The following is a 25,317-nucleotide window of genomic DNA, read 5'->3' as shown; positions in this document are numbered from 1 at the left end:
CAGCTGGAGGACAGCTAGAGTAAATCGATAACTCAGTACGAAACAAATCAAAAAACGTTGGTGTTACTGTCTTTGAATAATTTGCTTTCCTAAATTACATATTTTCTGCTCAATGTAGCAAAAAAATACAAGAGGTGGTTAGACATAAGAGTGCTGCAAAAATACATTTCTTGTATGAAGTAATAACGTGTCAAGGACAATTACTCCTCTGTTAACTTCATTCATACTACATTTCTGTCATAGCCTTTTGAATAAATGCGACACAAATACCTGTAAGTTCGTGAGTGAGTTGTTTCTCGTTTGTCAAATCAGATATAATTTGGTTCTGCTTTACAACAAGAAATATAAAGCATCAAAAGTTTTATGCCAACCACAGCGGAGTGGCTGAAACACCTACAAAGAAAGGTTTGATTGTTCAGAAAAAGAGCATCCTTTGGCGGAGTGTGTTTGCTGAATAGATTCCTCTCATTTGAGGTACAAGAATATGGGAATACTGGAGTGTTAGACATCATTTTGTGCCATCATTTTCTGTGTCTGCTTGTCTTAATAATGCATGATTAAAAGAAGACTGGAGTCTGAGCCATCTGCGTCAGCCCCCTCGTGCTACAATTAATCACAGATTTTAGAGAGAATAAACTTGTACGGGGGGCTTCAGTCCTTTCATCATATACAGCATTTTCTCTCTGTGCATGAGAGCGATGTTTGCCCTCTTTTCACACTACCTTTCTCTTTTCTTCTTATTCTTCTGGAATCTAGTGTAATCAAATATGGCCTTTCGTGTCCTTCATTTCACTACTTAACATTTGTTCTAGGTCATCTGAGTATCAGGAGTGCACTCAGAGGTTTTTACACATGCTGTTGTTGCCATGTGGATCATCATGTGATCATCTGTATACTGTGCATCTTTCCATTGTTTTAGATACAGACTAATATACAGTACTAATAAATAGGAGTACATATTTTACAAAACTCCATTTTAATGGTCTTTCTTATGAATTACACCTAGTCTATAAATCGCCTTTTACACTGGGCAAAAATCCCACTAACATTTGGCTTGTGCCTTAATGGGAAAAGGTACAACCAGCATTCATTCCCAGGTCAGTCCCAGGCTTGTCTTAAAGGGATCGTTCCCCCCCAAATTCAAGAATACGTATTTTTCCCCCTGGCCTGTAATGGTATTTATCCATTTTGATTTTCTCCATTTGAGTTGCAAAGCTTTCAGTATTTCAGCTGTAGAGATGTCTAACTTTTAGGGTTTGGATGACATGTTAAAATTTCCCAACCAGCCATCGTCAGCCCTTTCAACCAGAGATTGGCGGTATATTCCCTGCCGACCTCCTCCTATCATCTTGAATCTGAACTGGGAGATGTGTACAAGCAGTGAATTCATTATATTACGTAAGCTTAGTACATTTAATATGACAATGACAAAAAAAAACTCAAAAAAGTGTCAAGAAATTAAATATTCAATCAGTTTTCCTTTTTAAACAGAGAAATACAACCACAAACCCTCTGAATTCAATTTTCTCTCTTTTACTGAACTAAGACCAACTTAATTGGCTCGTTAAGTCCTTGTAAAACACCCTCCATTCAAACTCAACAGAGAAACATGTAAAACTCACCAAAATTGTCTTTTTTTAATCTGCTCACTTCATGCAAAGAGTCTGGCTCTACCAACGATGGATGCAGCCCATCATCGACAGGTGATATATTTGTCCAACCACCCGATCCCACTGTCTTCTCTCCAGTATAACTGAACCGAACTGAAACGCCTCATGGCTCGTTGTGCTCAAAGCACCAAAAAAATAAATACATTTGAAAATTCAAAACCAGCATCTCTTTCCAAAAATCATGACCGAGTTATTCAAGATAAGTGAGCACTGTCATATTCTATTTTCTTTCTAGTAGAAAGAAAGTAGTTCCAGTAGATCCCAAAGTAGTTCTGGAAGATCCTACCACTAACTTACAACTCCTGTCAGTTGAAAGCGAACACAAAGCAGTAAAATAAAACATAACCCTGAACATAAAAACAGCGAAGCAGGAGAGAAACAGAATTTCAAAGCACAGAGATTAAGGAAGAAGCTCCAAAGGGTTTTTAGCACACATCAGAAAAAACAATAAAGAACAAAAAAACAGAAAGGGAAAACAGGTCTACTAGCAATGTGAAAGGAGTCAATTGAATATTTTCAGAGGGTTAAGCCATGTTGGGAAAAAAAAAAGGCATATATGCACTAATTTTGGTATAAAATGTTGAAGTTATACTCAGTTTCAGATCTCATAAAATCCAACTGTTATCTTGACTGTATTGTCTTTTTAATCTTAATGGAGTTTCTGCACTGAAACTATGCCCTTTGCCCATTATTTCCTGCCTTTTATTTTATTTCACTTCTACTTACTGGTTATTTTCCTCTTTTGAATCTCTATAAACATTCTAATACATTTCAGTGCCTTATGTAAACCACTTTGGATTGCCTCTCAGCTTGAAAAGTGCAACACATATTGCTTTGCCTTTTTCTGCTTTAAAACCCACAAAGGAAGCATTTGTGATTGATGCTCCCTAGCGATTTCCACACCAACTGGTGTGCAGAAATTGCTCGGTTGTTGTCAAAAGGTCCACTAAGACATAAAGCATTGTGTGGTTGTATTTATAGTATTTCCTTTTTTTCACTTTGTATTTGTGTGAAGCACAAAGTAAGGTTTCTGGATATGCAGACCCTGACTGATGTAACATCCATGTTTTTTTTCCTTTCTGGACCACATACAGTAAAAAATTCAATTTAGCAGTAGCAGGCTGGTGAAGTTACATCCTACTAAAGGCACTGAGTTCAAGTGTTTGCAAGCTGGCCCTTGAGCAAGATGCTGACTCTATAGCAGCCGTAGAGATTTATTCTTTAGCTGACCCTGTGCTGTCACGTAGAAAAAAATATTCAGTATTGTGACATATGATTCAATCACTGAAAAGTGGGTTGGATGGCTTTTGAACCTGAAAGTGCTTAGCTAGAACCTCCAGCTCAGTATAACCTGCACCAGAATCCCAATGCCTTTGACCCTGACCACACCTTTATTACATGTCAACTGAATCAGACTTTGATGCTGCTCAGATTTCTAAACCAGCTGTTTCTTTTGATCTTTCCAGTTCTCCAACAACTACCATGTCGTTTCCATCATCTTTTTTTTTTTTTCTCATCTTTCTAACCTTTTAACCACTGGATATTTGATCATATATAGAATGCCTAAATCATAAACCACCTTTTATATCGAAGCCAGGTTTTCTCCACCTGGCGGGAGCACAGATACTAAAAGCACAGCATCACATAGACAGTTAATTCAGTTTTATTAGAAAATGAAAAGAGGCCTGTCACTCTGACATTTATCAGGACGTTAAAATAAAAGATGGTGTGTATAAACACCGGATGAAGTTATTTTATCAGAGATATGATATAATTCAGTGCTCTTCATTGCACTTACAGTAAACAAGAACTCTTGAGACCCCCTCCCTGTCAATATTAACACACAGTCACAGACACGATTGTCTTTGTTTTGGTAACAGCTCATCATTTATGATAATATACTTTGAGCAAAAATTTACCCTGATTTTTTACTTTCCATGTGTCGCTGTAAGGAGACATATTTCACCACAGTTCATAGGGCCTCTAGGAACAGGAAGCAAAGTTCAAATTCAGAGTTCAAAAGTTCAACAGATCTTTATTGATCCTTACAGGGAAAGTGATTTGCAGCCAGATCACACAGAAATACACGACATTAAAGACCACACAAAACACTAGAACACTGCTGGACAACCAGCAAATGACAAGACAAGGCAAAGGGTGTGTGTTTGAATTTACAATTTAGACAATAAGAAAAGTATTATAGGTTTTTTTTTTTTCAAAAAAGGAAATGCAAAAATGTATCTGGATTTATTTGATAAAGTCAGTAATCTTCCTGTTTTTGTCCATAAAGTGGTTCATAAGGAGATTCAACAAAGCCCAGGTCAAAGTACAAGAAGAGCATCAAAGCAGTTGTACAAAAAAGCAATCCACAGACGACAGTTTAAAATGATCTGACATTTAGAAGTTTTAAATTGTCGTCTGCAGATGGCTGATGGTCTACTTTGAGCTGGATCTCCTTTTGAATCACTCTGTCGACATAAATGGGAAGATTTTTGTTGATAAATCCAGATACATTTATGTTTTTTTTGGGGGGGGGGAGACAAAAAACAAAATAATAAACCTTTCTTATTGTCTAATTTGTAAGTTCAGACACACACTATTTGTCCTCTGCTTCTTATGACACAGGGTCATCTGTATTCTGCAAACCTTCCCAATATGCTGGTAGGGTAATGGAACAAATATCAGTCCACAGACAACTTTGCAAGAACTAAAGTCAATTATTTAGTTAATGGAATCATCCCACTCTTGTCAATAGAGAACAGTTACCTTGCCATCGATCTGTGTCACTCATCTCTGATGAATGCTGATCAAAAACCCATTAAAAACACACTTGTCAGACTGGCTATCAGACCACGGAGGGGTGGAGATGGACGACAAAGAGAACAAGCAAAATGGAGACAGCGAGAGAGAAAAGGAGACACAAAGAGAAATAGCTAAGTCGAGTTCGAAAAATGAAGAGGCGGATGGGAATTGACTTCAGATGAAAATGTATCTTTCAGGAAATTTCAGAAAGACGCTTTCGTACCAATTACAGAAGTTACAAAACCAATCCAACAGTAATATGTTGGAAACATGGAGAGGAAAGTGATGAATGAAGCCACTCTTATAGAAGAGGAAAGCACATGTGTAAATAATGACATTAATGATCTTACTGGGACCCTTGAATAGAACAGAGCCGACGTGAACGTAATAAGTAACACCTGTGTTTTTCCTACTAAGTTAAGACGTATGGAGATCACAGACAGACTGTGAGTTTCAACTTTTATTTATGATTCGCTATTAAAACTCAATTTACACTAAATGCAGAAAATCAATTTGTGAAATTAAACATTGTGGATTTTTCTTTTTATCTCTGCCTCTTACATGATTCAATTAGGTTTATAATAGCATAATGACTAATGTCTATATGCGTATGTGTGTCATTGGTTAGCATAGTTTAATTTATTCGCAATATTAGTTAACATTATGGAGCCAGACTTTATTAACTCACAGTGGGAAAAGATGATATTAATTATGGGTGTGATCTATTTAAAGGGATAGTTTGGATTATTTGAAGTGGGGTTGTTTATACATAGTCAGTGTATTACCTCCAGTAGATGGGGGTTGGTACGCACCCCAGTTTAGAGAAGCAGAGAGGAAATAATCTATGTACTGCTGTGGACAGGGTCACCAACAAAAATGTATTTTAAACACTTAAATAAAGGACCATGTAAAAAAAAATCAGTATCAGTTTAAGTGTATGCTATATTTAGAATGTTCTTAGAATTTTATCCTGGACAGGAAACTGCTGATATATATTCCAAATATTGCTCCTTCTAAAACAACCAGACTCCATTGATAAAATCAATCATTTTTCCAAGAGCTGCTCATCTAATTTTGCCAAATCCAGTTAGTTTACTTGTGTTTTTGTGTGACAACAGTGTTTTAAAACATTAGTTTGGATTCACCAAAGTAGCAAAAGTGGTAGATCAGCAACTCCTGTGTTCTTCAAGGTAAAATTACTGTTTTTGGTGATGGATCTGGATCTGGAATCTGGATCTAATACATTTTGATGCTGACCCTCTGTACAGCAGGACATTGCTTAACTTTCTACACTGGTATTCTGCTGCTTCCCCAAAACTGGGGGCATGCCACCCGCTTTCTACTGTAGGTAATAGACTGACTATGGATAAGTACCTCATACAACCCCACTTCAAATAATCCAAACAATCCCTTTAAGTGGCACAGTAAGCCTTGAGCAGTTAGCCAACATGCACGCCAGGCTCATGGGACTAGGTCACGTAAATGGAATGCAGCCAGTATTAATGTTATCAGTTGTGCCTGTGCTTTGCCTTTTCCTTCAGCGACATGTTGAAATATCTGCGGTGAAAAACATCTTTTGTAATGATTCATTTTGTATTTGAAAGAGTCATTTTAAAAAATGTATGTACAAACTGTGGTGTCTAGACTTGGACTGAATGTGTGCATGGACTCACAGAGGGTTAGGGTTCGGGTGTCCACAGACAGTAAACATGAACAGGTGCCAGACCTTCTCAGCAGCTCTGGGATACTTGGAGTCCTTGAAATGCCTGGGATGACTCTAACCTCTATGTCTGCTGTTCCCTTCCAGGACTGGCTGAGTAAGTTTGGCTACCTCCCACCCCCTGACCCAGTGACTGGTCAGCTTCAGACCAAGGAGGCCCTGACCAAGGCCATCAAAGCCATGCAGAAGTTTGGGGGACTGAAGGAGACCGGAGTCTTCGGTATGTGGCGCTGTGCGATTGTGGTGAAAGGGAAGGATTATGTGACAGTGGATGAATGATGACACTGTGTGTGCATTTGTGTTTGTGCATGTTTACTTTCTGACTACAGTTTGTGAGAGTGAGTGGTATTATAATGGGGAAGAAAATATAAGGTATACCCTTTACTATAATGCAATATAATGTAACTCAACCAACAAAATACCAATTATGGCTTTAGAAATGGTCACTGTGTAGGATCAAAGTCATTCTGATGTAACAACCATTGAACATTAGAAAGGTAATTATTTCAGCTCTTTTGTATTGGATTGCATTGGATTCCATAGACGACTTGCTGTCACAAACAGAGACTTGTGTTATTATATTTGTGGCAACCCATCAAAGACATAATGCATTCCCTATCACCTCACCCTGAAAATCAGTGTAAATGAGCTGAATTAAAATGAATGACTGGTTAAAATCAAAAACGAGATCAGAGATTCTCACAGTATTGTTTCTCCACGGCCCCACTTGTGGCATGCATTCAGCACGAGTCTGAAAGGCGACACGGCGTAGCTTACTGTTAGACTGGAGCAGCACTTTTCACTGACAGAGTCGGAGATGTATCTAATTCTTTATTAACTCTGACTGATCCATGCTTTCCACCGCCACTATGGAAGTTTTAAAGAAGAGTTTGACAATGTAAATGGTAGTTGTCAAGGCATAGTCATCAGTGCTCAAAGAATAGGCTTAAATCTAAAAACTAATTGGAATCCTGACTTTAAAATTGAACATCAAATCAGATCATTGATTTTGAGATTTGTGGCACCCCTACAACCAAGTCCCTTAAACCAAGTCTTACAGGGACAGTCCAAAAACCAAAAATGCACATTTTGCCTCTGGCCTGTAGTTCTGTTTATCCATCTAAATTGATTTGGCGTGAGTTGCCAAGTTTTGGAGATATTGGCTGTAGACATGTCTGCCTTCTCTTGAATTTAATGGAGATGGCACTCTGTGGTGCTGAAAGCTCTAAAACAATACAGTTGAAAATCTCCAGAGCAGCGTCTCTTTCCAGAAATCATTTACTGAACATCCATAGACCTTGTTGTGAGCAATTTCATGAAGGAACTAGAGTCTTAAGTAACATGAACGTGCTCACAACAAGGTCTGTGGATTATCTTGAGTAACTGAGTTATGATTTCAGTTGTTCAAATGCATTTCTTTATGCCCTTTGAGACCCACAAGCTGAACGACATCTCGTTCCATTGTATTCGAGAGAAGGCAAATATCTCTATGACCGATATCTCTTAAACTCAACAATAGATACAAGCCAGTGGAAAAATATGTATTTTTGACTTTGGGATGAACTGTCCCACCATTGTGACTCCACAAAGCTGGTTGACTCCACAAAGACACACACACATTCCCACAGTAGACTGACAACATTGCATAGCATGTGATTGATAATAGTGGAGTTCAACAGAATAACAGTATATTGATTTGTATACCCTCCACTATTCTCTCTCACATACTGTACACATCATTTCTCACACACGTTGTCAGCCTCTCTCTCACACACACCCTGCAGTTCTCTTGTACAAACAATATCTCTCTTTATCATACACACCACTACTCCATTTCAGTGTATGGAGCTGGAGGGTAGACAGTGTGATACTGTGTGTGAAAGGGTTTTAAGGGAGCACAGTGGTGAGTGTGTCTGAGCAAGTATAATTTATGGCCTGAACAGGAGCGTGTGGGAGAGAGTGCGATTGTGCATGTAAGAGGGTATCGTGCTGAGCATGTATGATTTATGGCCCAAACGGCCAGTCATAGCCTCCAGTACGAGCACATATGTATGCATATGAGGACATACGGCATGAGTTACAGCTACTCAAACAGTTATTTGCAAGAAGATGCTGAACCGTAGTAGTGTGTGTCTCCCACTTTTATGCATTCTTTACACAGTGTGTTCATGTTAAACACAATCTGTATTCATGTCTTCAGTGTCTTTGTCTTCCAGTTGTCATAAACTAAAGTAATAAAGTTACATCTATGGTGTTATACTAACATTAGGTTTAATTAATCTACCCTCATTAGTCTGTTTCACAATTACTTCTTCTCTCCTCTTTAGACCAAGCCACGCTGGGTCTAATGAAAACACCCAGATGTTCCCTGCCAGATGTTTCTGAGGCAGAGGTGACAATGGGCCGCAGGAAGCGAGGCCTGACTCCTCAGAACAAATGGAATAAGAGGCATCTATCCTGGAGGTAGGGTTACATGAAATACACAATCTAGTAGACAATATATGGATATAACTGCAATGAAAATGCAATGTCAAGATCATTCACTATCTGTAGTAATGCTGAATGCTCAAGGGTGCTTCACATAGATATAAAAAATTACTTAATGGACCCGGTCACAATGATGTGTTCCTGGCAGCGAGTGGTACCTTGCTGTTGCTTGGCTACTACATGAAAAGCTGTTTATCATTTACTGTATGTGCTCATGTTAGCCGCAACAACTAACAGAGGCTGGGTTTAGGCAAACACAAACACTGTACTGTAAACAAACAGATCAGGAAAAAAAAAAATCATTCTTCAAGTTATCAAAAAATAACCCACCAATCCATTCAGGCTTGATACTGTGTTTTATGCCATGAAAATATCTGTTTTTAAACTTTTTAGTTGGTTGTTAGCAGCAATTTTAAGCTCAGATTTGAACATTTTTCACTGTAAATGCTCAGAGCGCTCCTCCAAAACATGCAAGATTCTTTTTTTGAGTGCCACTTTACGCTTTTACGATTTTTGGACCACACTTAAAAATGATTTAGAAATGGTTTGTAATCAGGTTATTAGTTATTAAATACTTCATAAGTAATTAATTAATAATTAGAAACAAGTTACAACACAGTTTTCATGGATTGATGCAGGCTCACTATTTGGCAAGATCCAGTTACTCATTACCACCAGTTAATACAAGGAATAAGTTACTAACATTTATAACTAGAAAAAGGAGCCTCATTGTAAAGCATTCAACCCATCACCATTTATTAATGACTCACTGCCATTTATAACTAGCCAAAATGAAAATGTCTCTTGGTAAACAATATAAAGCCTTAGTGTATGAATCCTACTAGGCTGTAGGAAACAAATCATTAAAATTAAGGGTAGAATGAGTTACTCGCTAGCTTATGAGTATGATATTGTACAAATGCATACTACAGTGTTCCAGTAAAGTCAAGTCAAGTTTATGTATATTTAAAAAATCAAAGAAATTAATGTGAACCAGTTCATTTTTAGGACCTGGAATCAAATCACAATTTGCCTCAGAGTGGCTTTACAGTCTTTACAGTGTGCCACACCCCCGTCTTGTAGAACCTCTTAAGAATAAAGAAAAACTCCCCCAAAAACCCTTTTAACGTGGAGAAAAGTTTAATCTGTGTCAGATGACACCAGGTGATCTAAGCTAATTTTGTTAAGTCCATCTCAGTACATCACATTAGTGCAATATAGGGAGCTGGAAGTCATAAAGCATCACATATTCAATTTTTGTCTCCATCGAGATTAGATTAGTTGACTCTCCCTCAAGGCAGAAATCTTTTTGGTTTCTGGATCAATTTTGGCTCAGATGAAGAGCAATTTGTAAAAGTGGCATGCTGGTTAGAAACACCTTAAAGAAACTCAGATGATATGCAAAGAAATTAATTCCATTTCCTGTATATAAGATGTGAAATGACTTGTGAAACATCAGAAAGCGCGCTGCATGAATGGTTCCAGGTCTATGCTGTTCTACTCAGAGACCAAAGTCATTTTGTATGATTCCTGAAGATACAAATCTTCTTCACAGAGTCATTCTGCAGTTTATACTGTTCATGATAAAATAATATGGTCATGTTAAGTGCAGCTGGACCATCTGTCAGTGAGGCAGCTTAGTGTTAGACAGCAGAGGAAGAGGCAGTGGAACATATGGTTGGCCTGTGCTGATTCACACACGCTATCAAGGGTGATTCAACAAGGAGATGATCTAAGCTGGTGTGTCGGCCAGTTCATGTAATATCTGTGCACCCATGCAGTAAAAGACTTGCACATTACTGCAGTAGCTGCAACCACATGTGCACAGACAAGCATATGCAAACATGCAACACACAAGTAACACACATGCACAATGAGGAACACAAACAAGTACACCCACACTGTCTGCTCCCACATGAGGTTTGATTTCTCTCTGTTTGCTCTTTAACTGCTGCTAAGAGATGTTTGTTAAGGGTTGTTGCTTCTCAGTAAGTCCGTCATTATATACAAGTCATGACAGGCCACAGCTTTAGGTCAGATCTACCCACAGTTCTCTTTAGCCAATCAGTGACCTCTAAGCCAACAGTTTTGCTGATGAGAAGAGTTAGTCCTGAACTTGTTCAATGGCGTGACTGATTCATTTTTATCTTATTATCAGTTACATGATCATATGATCTCTTGCGTCTGTGTGTCATCATTGGACTAGCTTGTCCACACCTAATCCTGGAAAACTACTGGACCAATCTGCTTTTTTTGTCAACATTCATGACTCTGTGTTGAAGGGCCTCTGTAACTCAGTTTTCAGGTCATCCCATATTTGTGAATGTGTATCTCAAGAATAACTTGAGGGAATTTCTTCAAACTTGGCACAAATGACCACTTGGACTAGGGTTGGGCAACTGGAAAAATATATCGTCTATCAATGATGGGCTGAATCCATCGTCGATTGCTTTTTTTGGCCAATTTTTAGGGTGATTTTTGTCGTTTCATTTTGCTAATGTAATAGTCTGCAGAGTGACAGCCTCTGCTCTGCACCACACTGTCGTCCAGCGGTGCAGCACACACCCACTCAGCCGACCATGAGTGAGCTAAGCTGGGTGACGAGTGAGAGGAAAACAGCCTGCAGAGTCAGACTCTTTACACTCTTTTCACACAGTGAATTAAGGATTTATTTTGACCAAACCAGAGTTGGGGATTGTTGGAAGAGTGGACAGACTAACAAAGACGGGTTTGGTGGGTTTTACATGTTCTTCTGTCGAGTTTGAATTAAGTGTGTTTTCCAAGAAGTTAACAAGCCAATTAAGGTCGTCTTAGTTTTGTAAATGAGAGAGACTATAATTCATGCGTAACATAGTGAATTCGCCACTTGCACACATCTCCCTGCTGAGACTCGAGAGGATGGGAGGAGGTGGGAGGGGGATGAAGATATCGCCAATCATTGATTGATCGGCTGATGATGGTTTGTTTGGAAAATTTTAACATATCGCCCAACTCTAACTTGGACTCAAGGATGTACTGATGAGATTTGGCTGGTGTAACTTTGCAAATCTCTGTTGTGGTGGCTTTGCAGTAGATGCTTCATAGTCTTCTGTTTGGCAGGGATCAGCGCTCTGACTGCACTCTTCTGCTGTTGTTACACATGCAGATGCTTTCAGTTGAGTGGTTCTTTCCAGGTGGAAAATTGGACCATTCATCTTGGTGAAAATAAAGTGACAGTTGACTTGTGTTTTGCAGTGCATTTCAGTCACAAATGTTTGCATGGAAGGTGACAAGTGATCAGTTACCTCCTTGCAGTTTATTCCAATAAAAATAGCTCTTTTGGCTAGTACTGGCTGTTGATTGTTCAGCCAGTGTTATGGCTGGTGTGTAAGTTTTGCAGTTGCAAAGTTTGTAATTACGCATGGAAAAAAAGCTGCCAAATATTATGATTACACCTTATGAGAGCTAACAGCTGCAGGATTAGGCATGCTAATGAGACATTTTGGCACAATAAAACAGGGAATCTACAGTATAGTTTATTTGTTTCACTTGATATATGTAGTAACCACAGCAACACTCAATGCTGCTCTGCATAACACTGTGGAACTGTACTGCTATCTTTTTTATGTAGTTTTATTCTTCTCACATTGCATACTAAAGCCTTTTCACAAGTCTAGAGTAAGTGGTTAAATTGCTTTTGTTTAGATGAAGAGCAGGATGTTTACAGCTGACAGGTCAGCACAGCATTTCAATTTTGCAGGGTGTTGCTTTGCCACAAGCTGCAGTGTGGTACCTGACAGCAGGAACGCACTGAAACAGACAGGTAGACTGTGAAAATCTTGGCTATGCTTTCAGAATATGAGATGCTCACATCCAGTTCATCATGAGAAAAAGTTTGATTTGCAAGTCTATACACAGCACTTCAGGTGGAATAAAATGATGCTGGTCCTGTAAACTAACAACATGACAAGCTCCTACAGGGTGTTTTTGTTTTGTTCCCCAAAGTGACTGACCAACTAGTTTCTTATTTCCATGCACACAAGCTAAAAAAAAAACTACAAGAGCCTTTAGTAAGTCACAGCAGGTACACTGCAGTACCAGAAAGCATTTGCGTTTTACTGGACAGGTACTGATTAAACAAGTAGCAGAGGAAAGTATTTATTTCGGCCAGGCCAGCCCAAGTTAAGGAGAGTGGGCACACAAGCCAGATAGGCCGAAACAACCTGCAGAGGAATGATGAACCCAAGAGGCTAATAGATCTAAGGTAGGACAGAGGAAAAGCAGAATGAAGCAAGATGCAGAGGGAAAGCAGGACATCAGGGCACTGGAGGATTGAAGAAACGGGTCGATAAGCAGGAACGATGGGAAGGCTGTGGGAGCACGAGGGAGTGGGGGGGCTGCGGTAGTTACTGTAAAAGCAGAACATAAAATAAAGTAGAACTCTGACTGAGAGAAGATGATGAGGCAGCAGGATGAAGTTGAGTTGTTGAGTCAACAAACATCTGTCTGCTTTTCTACTGCTAGAGAGACATGTTTGGGATCTAAAAGTCAGTCTGGTTGGTTCACAGATTAATGGGCGATTCTGGTATTTAAACTTTGGCTCTGCTTTTTATATCTCTTTTCTTGCGATAGCCTTGGCCAGAGACTTTACGTTTCCAGGTATATACCATACATATCGTTCTTGTGAATGCAGTATCGCATGAGTGCTTTGGCAGAACTTCTTCACACTTGGTACATGTCCACTTGGACTGAAGCATGAAGTGATTAGACTTTGGAAGGTCACTGTGACCCCACATCTGTCCCATTCTCTGGAATGTGTTATCTCAGAATTTCTTCAGATTTGGTACAACAGTCCGTTTGGACTGTAGGATGAACTTATTTTTATTTTTATTTTTATTTTTATTTTTATTTTTATTTTTATTTTTATTTTTTTTTGTCAAAGGTCAAAGAGTCACTGTGACCTTAAGTTCAATCAGTCCTATATCTCAGGAACACCTGGAGAAAACTTCACTACATCTGGTAGAAATGTTGAAAAAACATGTTTTGGGCCATGACTCAAGAATTCATATGATAATGATAACAAAATTTCACACTAATAGATAAAATGATGAAGTCATGACGTGTTCATCCAAAAGGTCAAAGGTCAACCTCACTGGTAAAATCTTCTGCAAAAACACTTTAAGCACTGTAAGTTATCTGTAAAAATGATCCCTAAAAACAGGATGATTATTCACTGTCATTCCTGTCAATATACTGATGAATAAAAACACTTACTACCTTTTATTTAGTTCTTTCAAAGTCTTCAGTACATACATTATACAGACATGGATGCGAGCTGGAACTTGTCTGGTGGAGGCATACAGTGATGAGGTGGTAATTGTAGTTTTTACATATTTTAGGCTCTAAATGACTAAAACACACAAAAGTTTTGGAATTGGTCATGTAAATCACCTCAGCTGGCAGCTGTGAAACACTGAAAATGCATTTACTAAAAATGCTTGTTTTTGTCACTGAAAGTCTCAGATTGTTATTCTAAGGGTGTTTTGTGTAGAAAAGATCTCTTTACCGGTCCACTTCCTTGTTTTGGTACAATTAGTTTGCCACCTGATTTGGACTGTACCTGAGTACCCATGAACTGGATCAACACAGTGTTCACACTAATCAAACAAACTAGACACTGGGGTCAAGTGTACTCAGATCCGGGCCTGGGTTCCAAATATGAAATCCTCCTTAACATTAGGAAAGTGTCCCTAAAGAGATACCTTATTGTTAGAGTTAGTGTTTGTTTAACCAGGAACAGCTATTATTGCTCTATTCAAATCCACCAGACTCCACTGACAAAAACTGTTGCAACAATGTTTTTTGTGACTTCAATATTGCGTAACTTTGGTGTTTTAGTAGGTTAGTTTGGCTCTAGACTAAACCTTTAAAAGACCAAAGTCAGATAATGTTGTCAGACACGCTAAAAGTTGGCACTGGATGTGATTTTTTTTTTTTGGTGCAGAATTGTCCAGTATTTCCCAGGGGTGGGCTGGTTCATCCATCCAGGATAAACTGAGGAGAGTAAAGCTTCTTCGACATAGGGCTTTGAGTTTCCTGCTCCACGCTGGTTTGCAGCAGCAAAAGTCACAGATCAGACTGCTGGAGGGATGAGTTCAGAAGGATGAATCACTTGTCACTGGGGGCAGGATGGTTATGGCTTATTGATAACAAATTACCTGGTGACTTTGTCCCTGTGGCACTGCCTTGTTGAAATAATCCCTCACATCCACCTACTGGAGACTGAGATACAGGCACTTTTTTTGAGGTCAAGATATGATTGCCTGGAGGCTCTCGTAAGGTCTCAGCTGACCTGGAAAACTGTATGGCAGCAATCCAGCATCACGCTGCACCAAAACTGTTGTACAGAGTCAACATCTGCTTCAGGGGTCCAGCATGCGCACCGCTGCGAGGACCTGCTGTTTTATGACTGGAACGTTTTGCTTTCTCTCATCACACACTCTTTCTTTCTCTCCATCCTGTTACTGCCAACCTACTACTGCCAATCACTGCTGCTTTCAGCCCGGCCCCACTCAGCTTTGTGAAATAAGGCAGCCTGTCTTTTCAGTCCAGTGAAGCCACCTTTCTACTCGCAGCTCTTAGCCAAGTTTTACTGGAAATTGAGATATATGGACCTCGTGTCTTTTGTAGATTTTCTTTCTGCCTGGAGCTCCTGCCAAGAAACAGATGGTAAATTTAGTGTGCTTTTATTATAAACACTTGTGGATTATTTTTTTTTTATTTCAGATTCAGTCACATTTTGCGAGGTTTCCATGTGGTGGGGTTTATCAATAACTAAACATAGTAAAACACTGATATTCTATACAGACCTTGCGCCTCAGGAGTGTTTTTGGGATTTAATTTAATGAAAGCACTTTTATATCTTTATGGACTTGCTCGCTCTTTTGTGAGGTGGAAAATCATCACTCTCAGAAACATCCACTGTACTCTCATACAGTGCTTATGCCTTTTTATTGTCACATATGCCTTTATTCAGCTCCGAGGTCTCTGCATTGTTGACACCACAAAGAGAGAACATTTTTATCCATCTGTAGTAGATGAAGTGCAGAAGCCATGAATTGCAATACTTTATTTAATTAAAAGTTACTTGCGAGGGAAAGTTCCTATCTTGAAACTTTCATGAACCATAAAATTTGAGGTATTCTTTAATGTCCAGGTTTTTAACACGTTTATTGTTGTGAAATGGTTGTAGTTGGTTATGTTGAGGCAACAAACATAATTAGGTTTAGTCAAAAAAAAAAAAAAAAAACTTTGTTAAGTTAAGTAAAAGATCATGGTTTGGATAAAATATTTTATGAAAGTCATGTGACACATGCAACGTTATGTCACTTTCTCCATACACAGACTTTCTTGCTCTGACTGACATGGATGAGTTTGTACTGAAGTTACTTGAAAGTCTGGTGCATCTCATACAGATGCCAGATTCTCCCCCAGCAAAGTTGTTACGCCTTGTACCAAGTATCTTTTTTCACAGGGGTCCAGCATGGGCCGGTGACAGACCAGCATTAAAGTAGGGCCCTATAGTTTCTGTGATAACATAATCACAGCTGTAACTGCGGAAAAACCATGGCAGAGATTTGAAAATATTTGTACATAGTGTTTTGTTATTGTTAATTTATTCAACACTCAACTATAGTAGAGTTTTGCAAACAAAATAAATTAATTTGTGACTTTCTTGACTTGTAAAATTGTCTTTTAAACTGACAAACATATGGTGTTTCCAATCATTTACTTTTCCAACTGCGCTGCTCCACTGTAATATCTTAAAAATACATCCCTCCAAAATTCCCCCATGCTTGCTATACACTGGGGGAAACCCTTTATGCTAAAGGCTATCTTGTGTGTCTGTATCAGACTGGCTGTGACAAAATGTCTGTATCTGCCAACCTGAGAATGAGACCAGGCTGGCATTTTCTAGAGGTGTGTTGAGGCATTATCACAATATAAAAAAAGCAATGTATTGTAAGTGGACTGTTGTTTTGCCTCTGATTCTAACCAACCAGAATTACTCTGAGACAATATTGTGTAATAGGCTCTGTAATGACAAAACTAATTTCCCTCCTCATTACTAATTTATAACATAGTCTGGCTTGCAAGGATGGTTTCACACACAAGGAAATTCTACTTCTGCCAGATAAGAACTTTCTATAAACACAGGTTACTCTACAAGTGTGAAAAAGATCCCAACTCCCCACAGACATTTCATGTATATAACTAGGATGTTTAATATGGCAGCTTGCAATAATTTAGCTATACTTGTTCATTGCCTCTCATTACGTATTTGTAGCTATCACTCTTGGAGCAGTGCAGTATAAGTGCTATTGAAAAAAATGTTGTATTGTGTCTTACGTGTGCATGTAAGGCTTTATTTGCCACTCTTCCTGCCCCCTTCTGAGGGCAATATGATTAGACTGTGTTTATTGTGATTATTTACCCAAATGATGCTTTACACATAAGATGCACTCTACTATTGATTCAAAATAAAAAATAAAAAAGAGCAGTCTCCAAAATCTGTGTTTATGTCCACCAGCTATCCATTTCTCAAAAGTTGGTGAGCTTAGAATTTCCCTTCCAGACAAGGGAAAGACTAACACCTTCATGAATTCAATTACTCACAAACAAGCATAAACAAGAAGTCAAGCAGTTTGTTTCAGATTAAAAGCAAGTTACTCTGTATTCTGATTAGCAACGTTGGAATGTTATCTGCAAAAACACCAATTTCAGTATCAATCAAAAACACCTTTTTATTTGTGTTATTTCTATTATTTATTTTCTTTGATTAAACCCAAATTAATTAATACTGTGTGTTTGAAATTACAGACCTTATTATAATTAATTTGTCTTCAGTCATATATTACTTTGGTAAAATTAACACTGTGAGTGCTTTTACTGGACAATCAAAGAAAAACAATAACTAGAACAGTTAATTGTTACTTTGGGTAAAAGAAATGACAAAGACAAAGCAGCAAGATTGTAAAAGGTTTTTAATGTGACAAATTTTATTGATTGAACAAATAAGCATAGATACTGTGGCACTGACTTGTATATTCCATCTCTTTGCTTGCTTATTCTCTCCCCTTCATTTCCATCAGCCTGTAACAATGCCTCGCTCTCTTTCCTTGTGCGATTTCCTCCTCTTCCATCCTCTGTTTGTCAGTTAAGCACCATAGCGAAAGATTCACAGTCTGCCCAGGACTGCCTGCTCAGTAGTGTCAGGGTGTTCTTTGATGTAAGCAGTTCTTTATGGAGGTATTATATTTGATTGATGTGGAAACGTCTGACAGTACACTCTGTTCTCGGATATTTATTTGTGAGTCAATGATGCGCACTCAGGAGCTCTGTTGCTGCTAAACAGCCCTCAGCCACTGAGCCACTGATGATTCCTGCTTTATGCTGCAGCCAAAAACTCTTACATCTGCACTTTTTTTTCCTCCTCCAAACTGTGCTGGCTCATGTGCTTATCACTTTTTAACTACTCATCAGTCATGGTCGTGAAATTTCCAGAAAATAAACATGATCACACATCCATCAGCTGGAGCCACAAGTCTTTTTAGAGCTTAGCTGAGAGCTGTGGAGTGATATGACCTGTGACTGCATTATCAGTGCCCACAAATCTTGACTACAACTATTAACTGTCATCCTTTTTTTTTTCTCCCCTTTGTGTTTTGTTTTCTACTTGTTTTTCACAAGTTCACGGAGGTAACAGTTCTGTGAAGAAAAGTTTCACAGAAATTATTCACAAATTTTTGGACACAAAGCATTAAGCATAGTGTTTGTTCATGCACTTAATTGTGTAAAGTACTCTTTTGTAGTTAAGTCTCTCCAGTATTTACTTCAATGGCACGATTTGCTAAAGTTCCATCCCGTCGTGGTTCTGTAAATTACAGTATATTTGAGGAGACCTGTCCTATGTCTAGGTGGTAGAAGATATCCTAAACTGGCCTGTGATGTACTCTATCTGGTTCGACAAAATACTGTGATAATTTGTCCTTTGAGACATTCCTGAAAAAGGCCAGAAGACTGCATTGAAATCGTTTCTCTGCAGTAAGTCATGAAAGATTCTGTGTATAGTGAACATTAATGACTTCCTTGAGTCATCACAGTGAGATTAATGTGAGATAAGTATTAGTAGTGTATTTCTAGTTCTTCATGTCCATAGCAGGAAAAAAAATAATATTCTAGACATGAAATATTAATACAGTTCAATTAATTAGCTAATAATTTATGTCAAATAAAATAATACATTAGGTACATTAACTGTATCGTACCTTTTGTGCCATAAAAAATAGTAAATGTCTTGGCTCAAACACTGAAACACTGAATTATTTAAAGAGTTTTTAATTAAATGAAATATTTAACCTGTGAGACTTTGACTCACTGCTTTTATTATTAAACTTTATATATAATGAATATAAAACATAAAATCAAAAAATTGTTTTGTTTGTGGAATCAAATAAAATTGCTTCTGACGTCGTGGCACACAATCTTTTTTCATAGTCCATGTAAAGAAAGAGAATTCACACATTTTTTGACAGTAGGTTATTAAAGATAAAAAAAACTATACCAAAAAGGGCTTCTTCTTTTTCTTCTTTTGGCTTCTTTATATTCCCCTCATTGGTCCACAGTGGACCATCTGTGTCTCAGTGGCAAACCAGCCACTGTCCAACCTGGGAATGTGTTTTTATGATCCACATATTTGATCTGGCATAGGCTTTTTATGGCGGATGCCCTTCCTGATGCAACTCCCCCCATTTTATGGATCCTGGGACCAGCAATTAGGAATGTACTGGCCAGTGGCTGGGGAGCAACTCAGGGTTTAGTTGCCCAAGGACACTTCGACACGTGGACAGGAGGAGTTAAGGATCAAGCCGCCAACCCTGTGGTCAGTAGCTGCCCCCCGTGGACTTGAGGGCAGGCTGTTTAATAAACATCAGATCTGTCCGCTGTTTGTCACTTGATTAAAACATAATCAATAAGGTTATTAAAATCAAGGTCTTATATCGACAAACTGACAGGATCTCTACCATGTTCTGTAAAGTTAACCAAATTTAAAGGAAGCACCACAGAGATATGACACCTGGTTCGTTTTTTATGCACCTATAGTCTCCTTATGTAAACACAAGCAGTTCCCTGGGAGTCCTTGTTCATACTGATGCAGCGTTGGACTGTTCTGACCTTGGCGGACTTACCTGCAGTTACAAACACACACTCACAACACACGCATTCAGATGCACATACATACTTACACTCTGACAAAACCATGCACTCTGCCTCTCCATCTTTCTCTCTCATCAACATTCATCCGAACACGCAGACAAACACACAGGTCTGCACACAATCAACCACCCTCGTCCGTCTGAATTAGGACTAATAAGCAGGTGAATTGTCCGTGGAGGTTGAGCCATTAGCGATGACCTTGGCTAACTGTGGTTTGCAGCGAGGGTTAGATCCTCTGCCTCTATGGATAAGTGGACTGTGTGGGCACATATCTGTGGGAAAAATTAACACAAGAATGAAAACCATACTTACTGTTTACCACAGGTCTCCACACAGAGTAGGTAATCTGATGAGATTTCGAGGTGACTTGCTGCATAAATTTGCATCTTAATGAGGTAAAACTCATCAAACTACGTCCTTATTGCTTTAAGCTAACGCTGGTAATACCGCCCATGTGTTTCGTGACAACATGTTGACATAGACATATTTGCTAATTAATACATTAATTAGCCGCACTAATGAGCACATTCGCATCACTGGGTGTGCTAAAGACATTGTGGTAACAGCAAAACAACAGGCAGCTGAAGTGGGATCTGTAGTGAAGAGCAGGAGAATGTATCAGCTAATGTCGGCCAAAACTATGGATTTTAGCAAGCTGCTGAGATGACCTTAAAAGGATTTTATTGGACAGAAGTAATGTGAGCTTCCTTCGTATAATAAAGAAGTGATTATGATCATCTCTAGTACACTTTTTTATCGATTTATATCCTGAATCATGAGGGTTCATACCACCAGTCATGACTATAAGAGTGACAACCCGTTGGTGGTACTATGGATTGTGACAAATTTTAATCTGCCTTAACTATAAACACAATACTGACATGATCACCTTTAAGCAAACAGCTGCTTTATATTGGTCAATATTAGAAATTATTGATCATGTAGGTTGTGACTGATGACATGTTGTGTGCTTGTGTTGCCGTGGAAGTGGCTGAGGTGATAAATATCGTTTACTAAATATCACAATACTTTATATTATATATTGCTCAGCCATAGTGCTAAATAAATAAAGTTTTAATTTCCTACATTAATTATACCTGCTCTGTCTCTACATTTGCAGAATAGAACCAAACCAAAGACAAAGTTCTACATAAAATTAAAGAAAACCAGTTACTTGCTTGTTCTAGGGCCCATCGTCTCTGAGGTAGGGGTTGATTTAATAAAGAAAAAGGAGGTGGGGAAAAAAGCTTACCACAGCAAAAAATATCCCAGCAGTTATAGTGATTTGACCCCTAAAAGAAAATCAATCATATGCTGTACACATAGATCATATAACCTCACAAGGTGAAAGACTGGATAAGCTAAACATGATGAAAAAAAGTCTAGAGAGTAAAATGGAGAATGCTGAGGGAGAGAAGAAGATGTGTACATATGTGTGTTTTTAAATGTGCAACAAGATAAACTGAAGAGTGGATAAAAAAGTAAGCAGTGATGAATGAAAATGAAACTTAAGTAGACAACTTGCTAATGTATGTGTGCCTTAAGAAGTGAGTTAAAAGATTAAAGAGATTTTTCTGGTGTGAGCTCCTCTGGCAGGTGTTCAGAAGTTTGACTTTGGCTGTAAAGGTCCGGTCAAGCTCAGCTACAAGCCAGCTCATTGGAACAGCTGCTGCTCTGGCTCATGTGGGGATGAAAGGTCTGAAATGTAGCTGGTGGCAAAAGTTGTTGTGATTCAGAAGTTATCCTTTCCTGCAAAAAAAAGAAAAAAAAAACACCAGCAGGCCATCAGGCTTTAAGATGGATGAACAAACCTCTTACAACAGCTTACAACATTTTGGACAAATTTATTTATCCTTTCAGTAGACCTTGAAGGTCACAGAAAGCATTGTTTCTTTTTTTCATGAATATCAGGACAAGTTCAGCTGCAGGTAACTGCTGACCTTAAACACAGAGTAGATGTTTTGCCAGAGGTAATGTCCACTTAATAGAACATTTTGACAAAAGTGTTTAAGTCAGGTTGGCAGCTGTTAACTGTGTTAAATTTGAATCAACCCCTGTGTTTGGTACATAATACCTCACTTTCTAACTAAAAGGCAGTCTGTAAATCTACAGAGAATGATGGGATCTTCTATTTTCAGTACCAGATTATATCCATGGTGTTGCCTGTGTAGCTATAAAAATCTAGAATGATCAGTTGCAGCAGTAGAGCAATTTAACCCCAAGGAAGAAAAAAGTTAGACATATCAAAGTTGTGTTTAAACACCTATCAACACCTATAGCAAATTTGCATTAATATATCAGTGTTTGACAGTCTAGAGAGGTAGGTAGGTAGAGGAGTTTCTGCCTTTGCTCTGAAACAGATGATGAGCTGATCTGTTCACAGCCCATTTAACTAGATCAGTGTTTAGGTGTTCTTCACCCACCTGATGGCCAACTGCTGTCAGAGTCTCCATGTCCACAGAGAAATACTGAAACACAGAGAAGTGCTGCAAGAATTATGCACATGTAACCCTTTTTGATAAAGTGTCTGTGTTGTAAATGTGCTGTAGCTAGCCAAGCTAATGCTAGTGGGTCAGAGAGGCTGAGAGGCTCCAGTGTATGCATGTGTGTGCGTTATCATGGGATTACAACAGCAAGGGAAGAAATACCAGTGATGCTTCTACAGCTGTCAAAAAGTGATGGCGTTAAAGTTTGAAACATGAATTTCATGATGACAAACAATCCTAAATGGTCGACTGAGTGTCAGCATTGGGCTGGTAGTGTCCAAGATGATTTAAAACAGCAGGTGAACCCATGACACCAGATTTTTATAAATTCACCAAGAAGTATCAATATAAACACCAACATTGATGTGTTTCATCACAGTACAAAAAATAATTTAGTTTACAGCTCAACAAACATTGTGTGCAGTACTTATTTAAAAAAGTTTCACCAAAACATCTCTGGACATGTATAACATTCACCCAGATATATAATATCAACCCTCCCATCAGGGACTGCAGAAAAAAAACTTGCCTTTTGGCTAAATCTGAGACCTTTATGTCATATTGATCTTGAACTAATGTGTGTTGTCACTGATAAATAAATGAACAAAGTAAAGGTAAATTCAATTTATGGTATGGTATTTACGGTCAGTTTATGATTTCAAAGCCATTTTCAAAGTAAAAGCCTCTCTGAAATTCTGAACATCAAAAACTGAAGGACTGGAACTGACAGACTTCCAATCTGTTAAATTATGTGCCTCATTTAACCTACACATGGCTCAAATATACTGTATTAGACTTTTTTTCATTCCAAACACAAAATAGAAAGTTCTTCATAGGGGACCAATTTATACTGGTTAGAAACTGCTTGAATCAATCTTCCAGGCAAGCTAATTTACATACCTATCTCAAAGCCACACTGAAAGTCAGAAAGAAAGAGTCACCTTTATTGGCAGCAAAAACAGGCTATTATTACTCTGTCCTGTTTTAATTCAGAAGTACAAAGGGCACCAAAGTCTAAAAAAAATACAAAAAGATGTCGCTATAAATCATGAAAGATATCATCTTAAGAGACAAGAGACAAGTCATTTGGACATTTGGATAAAAGTGTTAGTTTAAATATTGAGTGTGATGGTTGCATGATTCCAGCAAATTTGGACAGTGTAACTGGAGGAGTTAGAGTTGGTATGTCCTTTTAAACATCTGTAGGTGCAGAGGACATTTTAGTGAAGCTTACTCAGAGTATGTGTGACATGGTGTCTATTGAGAAAGGTGAATTTGCTGAAAGCTGCTACGGGGCTTTTTGAGGAGGAAAACACAATCCACCTGAGAGTGGAAATCTGGCACCCCGTAATCCCCACTTCTTGTTTTCTTCATGTTTGTCCTCTCTCTTTGTTCTCTCAGAGTGAGGACCTTCCCTAAGGATTCGGCCTTACTGGGCAGGGACACCGTTCGAGCCCTGATGTACTACGCCTTGAAGGTCTGGAGTGACATCGCGCCACTTAACTTCCACGAGGTGGCGGGAAGTGATGCAGACATTCAGATCGACTTCACTAAGGCCGACCACAATGACGGATACCCCTTTGATGGGCCTGGGGGCACAGTGGCGCATGCATTTTTCCCCGGAGAGAGGTTCACAGCTGGAGATACACACTTTGATGATGACGAGGCCTGGACCTTCAGATCACCAGGTGAGGATCTTTGCTTGTAAGCAGTTGGCCCTTCTCTGCCTGCTTCAATCATCTTATTATAGCTGTCTATTAAGTAACGAGTCAGTAAATATTATAGGATTTTTATAAGAATGCTACATGCAGCAGCAGTGTTTACACATTGCCACTTGACAGTTTGATCATGATGGTGACACTATACTATAGATTATATAAGTCAGGATACAATATATAATAGAACTGAGTATTTCCAGTGTATAATTTAGAGAAAATTATAGATCTAAGACAAAACTTGATGGAGGGTGGGACTGAGAGAATAAGGTGCTATTGCGAATCTGCCTTCCACTTCAGCACCACGGACAGCACCATGGATCGGTCAATTGTACAAACCTCAGTCATATAAAGGATGAATGACTGAGCAAGCGAGCAAACACGAGATTTTCTCTCTTTTGAGGATGTCCCAATCTGCTCCACGCATCAGTAAACAGGTGAAGCATGTCACTTCTAGTTCTGCAAAGTTTTGGTGAGTTCCACCAGCCAGTTTTCCTTGGTCAAAATCAACAGTGACATTCCTGGTGTGTCTGTTTCCCCTGATTGAAGCATCAACATGGACAACCAGAGCTTCAAATAAATAAAATGTTCCCCAATTATATAGAATCAAGGCTGAATTACATTATTCATATGTCCACATGTGTCAAACTCAAGGCTGTGGGCACTTCCTTTTATGTAGCCTGTGGGATTTTGCAGAATGGCACTATAGAATTCTATGCCACATTACAGAGGTACTGTGTCCATAAACAACATGTCCCAGAATGCATCCTTATTTTGTTTTCTGCTCACGGAAAGGGTCTAACTGCTACTATGGCTGTGTATTGGCAAGAATATGACAATATTGCACATATCACGATACAGAGGTTATGATTCAATATATTGACACATATTGCAATGCTGTAAGCAAAGTGATATATTGATATTTTTTAAATCTAATTTTAGTAAAACTGTCATATAGTAAAGAAAATACTACTTTATGTATAAAATGACAGTTAAATGAGTATACGAGTATACCAATACAGTGCCACAAAACATAATATCACAATACTCAAGTGTATAAACATTTTCTTACACTCCCAGCTGCTGGATGTCAGTCTGTGCTAGATACAGCGTGACAGTATCACATAACAATTTCTAGCAGTGGCTGTCTTGGCAAGTGGATGTAGCAAGTAACAGCAACA

General features: G+C 38.6%; 1 protein-coding gene across 1 annotated transcript in view; it reads left to right on the top strand.

The window, feature by feature from the left end:
- LOC146308249 (matrix metalloproteinase-17-like) overlaps nt 1–25,317 on the top strand; it is a 105,838-nt gene that overhangs the window by 50,766 nt on the left and 29,755 nt on the right. Inside the window, exons 2-4 of the mRNA XM_084745749.1 lie at nt 6,280–6,412; nt 8,520–8,655; nt 23,823–24,109. Of these exons, the coding sequence (XP_084601875.1) occupies nt 6,280–6,412; nt 8,520–8,655; nt 23,823–24,109 (556 nt within the window). The remainder of the gene's footprint in view (nt 1–6,279; nt 6,413–8,519; nt 8,656–23,822; nt 24,110–25,317) is intronic.

This window comes from Lutjanus erythropterus, chromosome 20, assembly GCF_056507025.1.
Source record: "Lutjanus erythropterus isolate fLutEry1 chromosome 20, fLutEry1.hap2, whole genome shotgun sequence".
NCBI lineage: Eukaryota > Metazoa > Chordata > Actinopteri > Lutjaniformes > Lutjanidae > Lutjanus > Lutjanus erythropterus.
The sequence above is the reverse complement of the archived record's forward strand: the minus strand, read 5'-3'. Positions and strand labels throughout refer to the sequence as shown.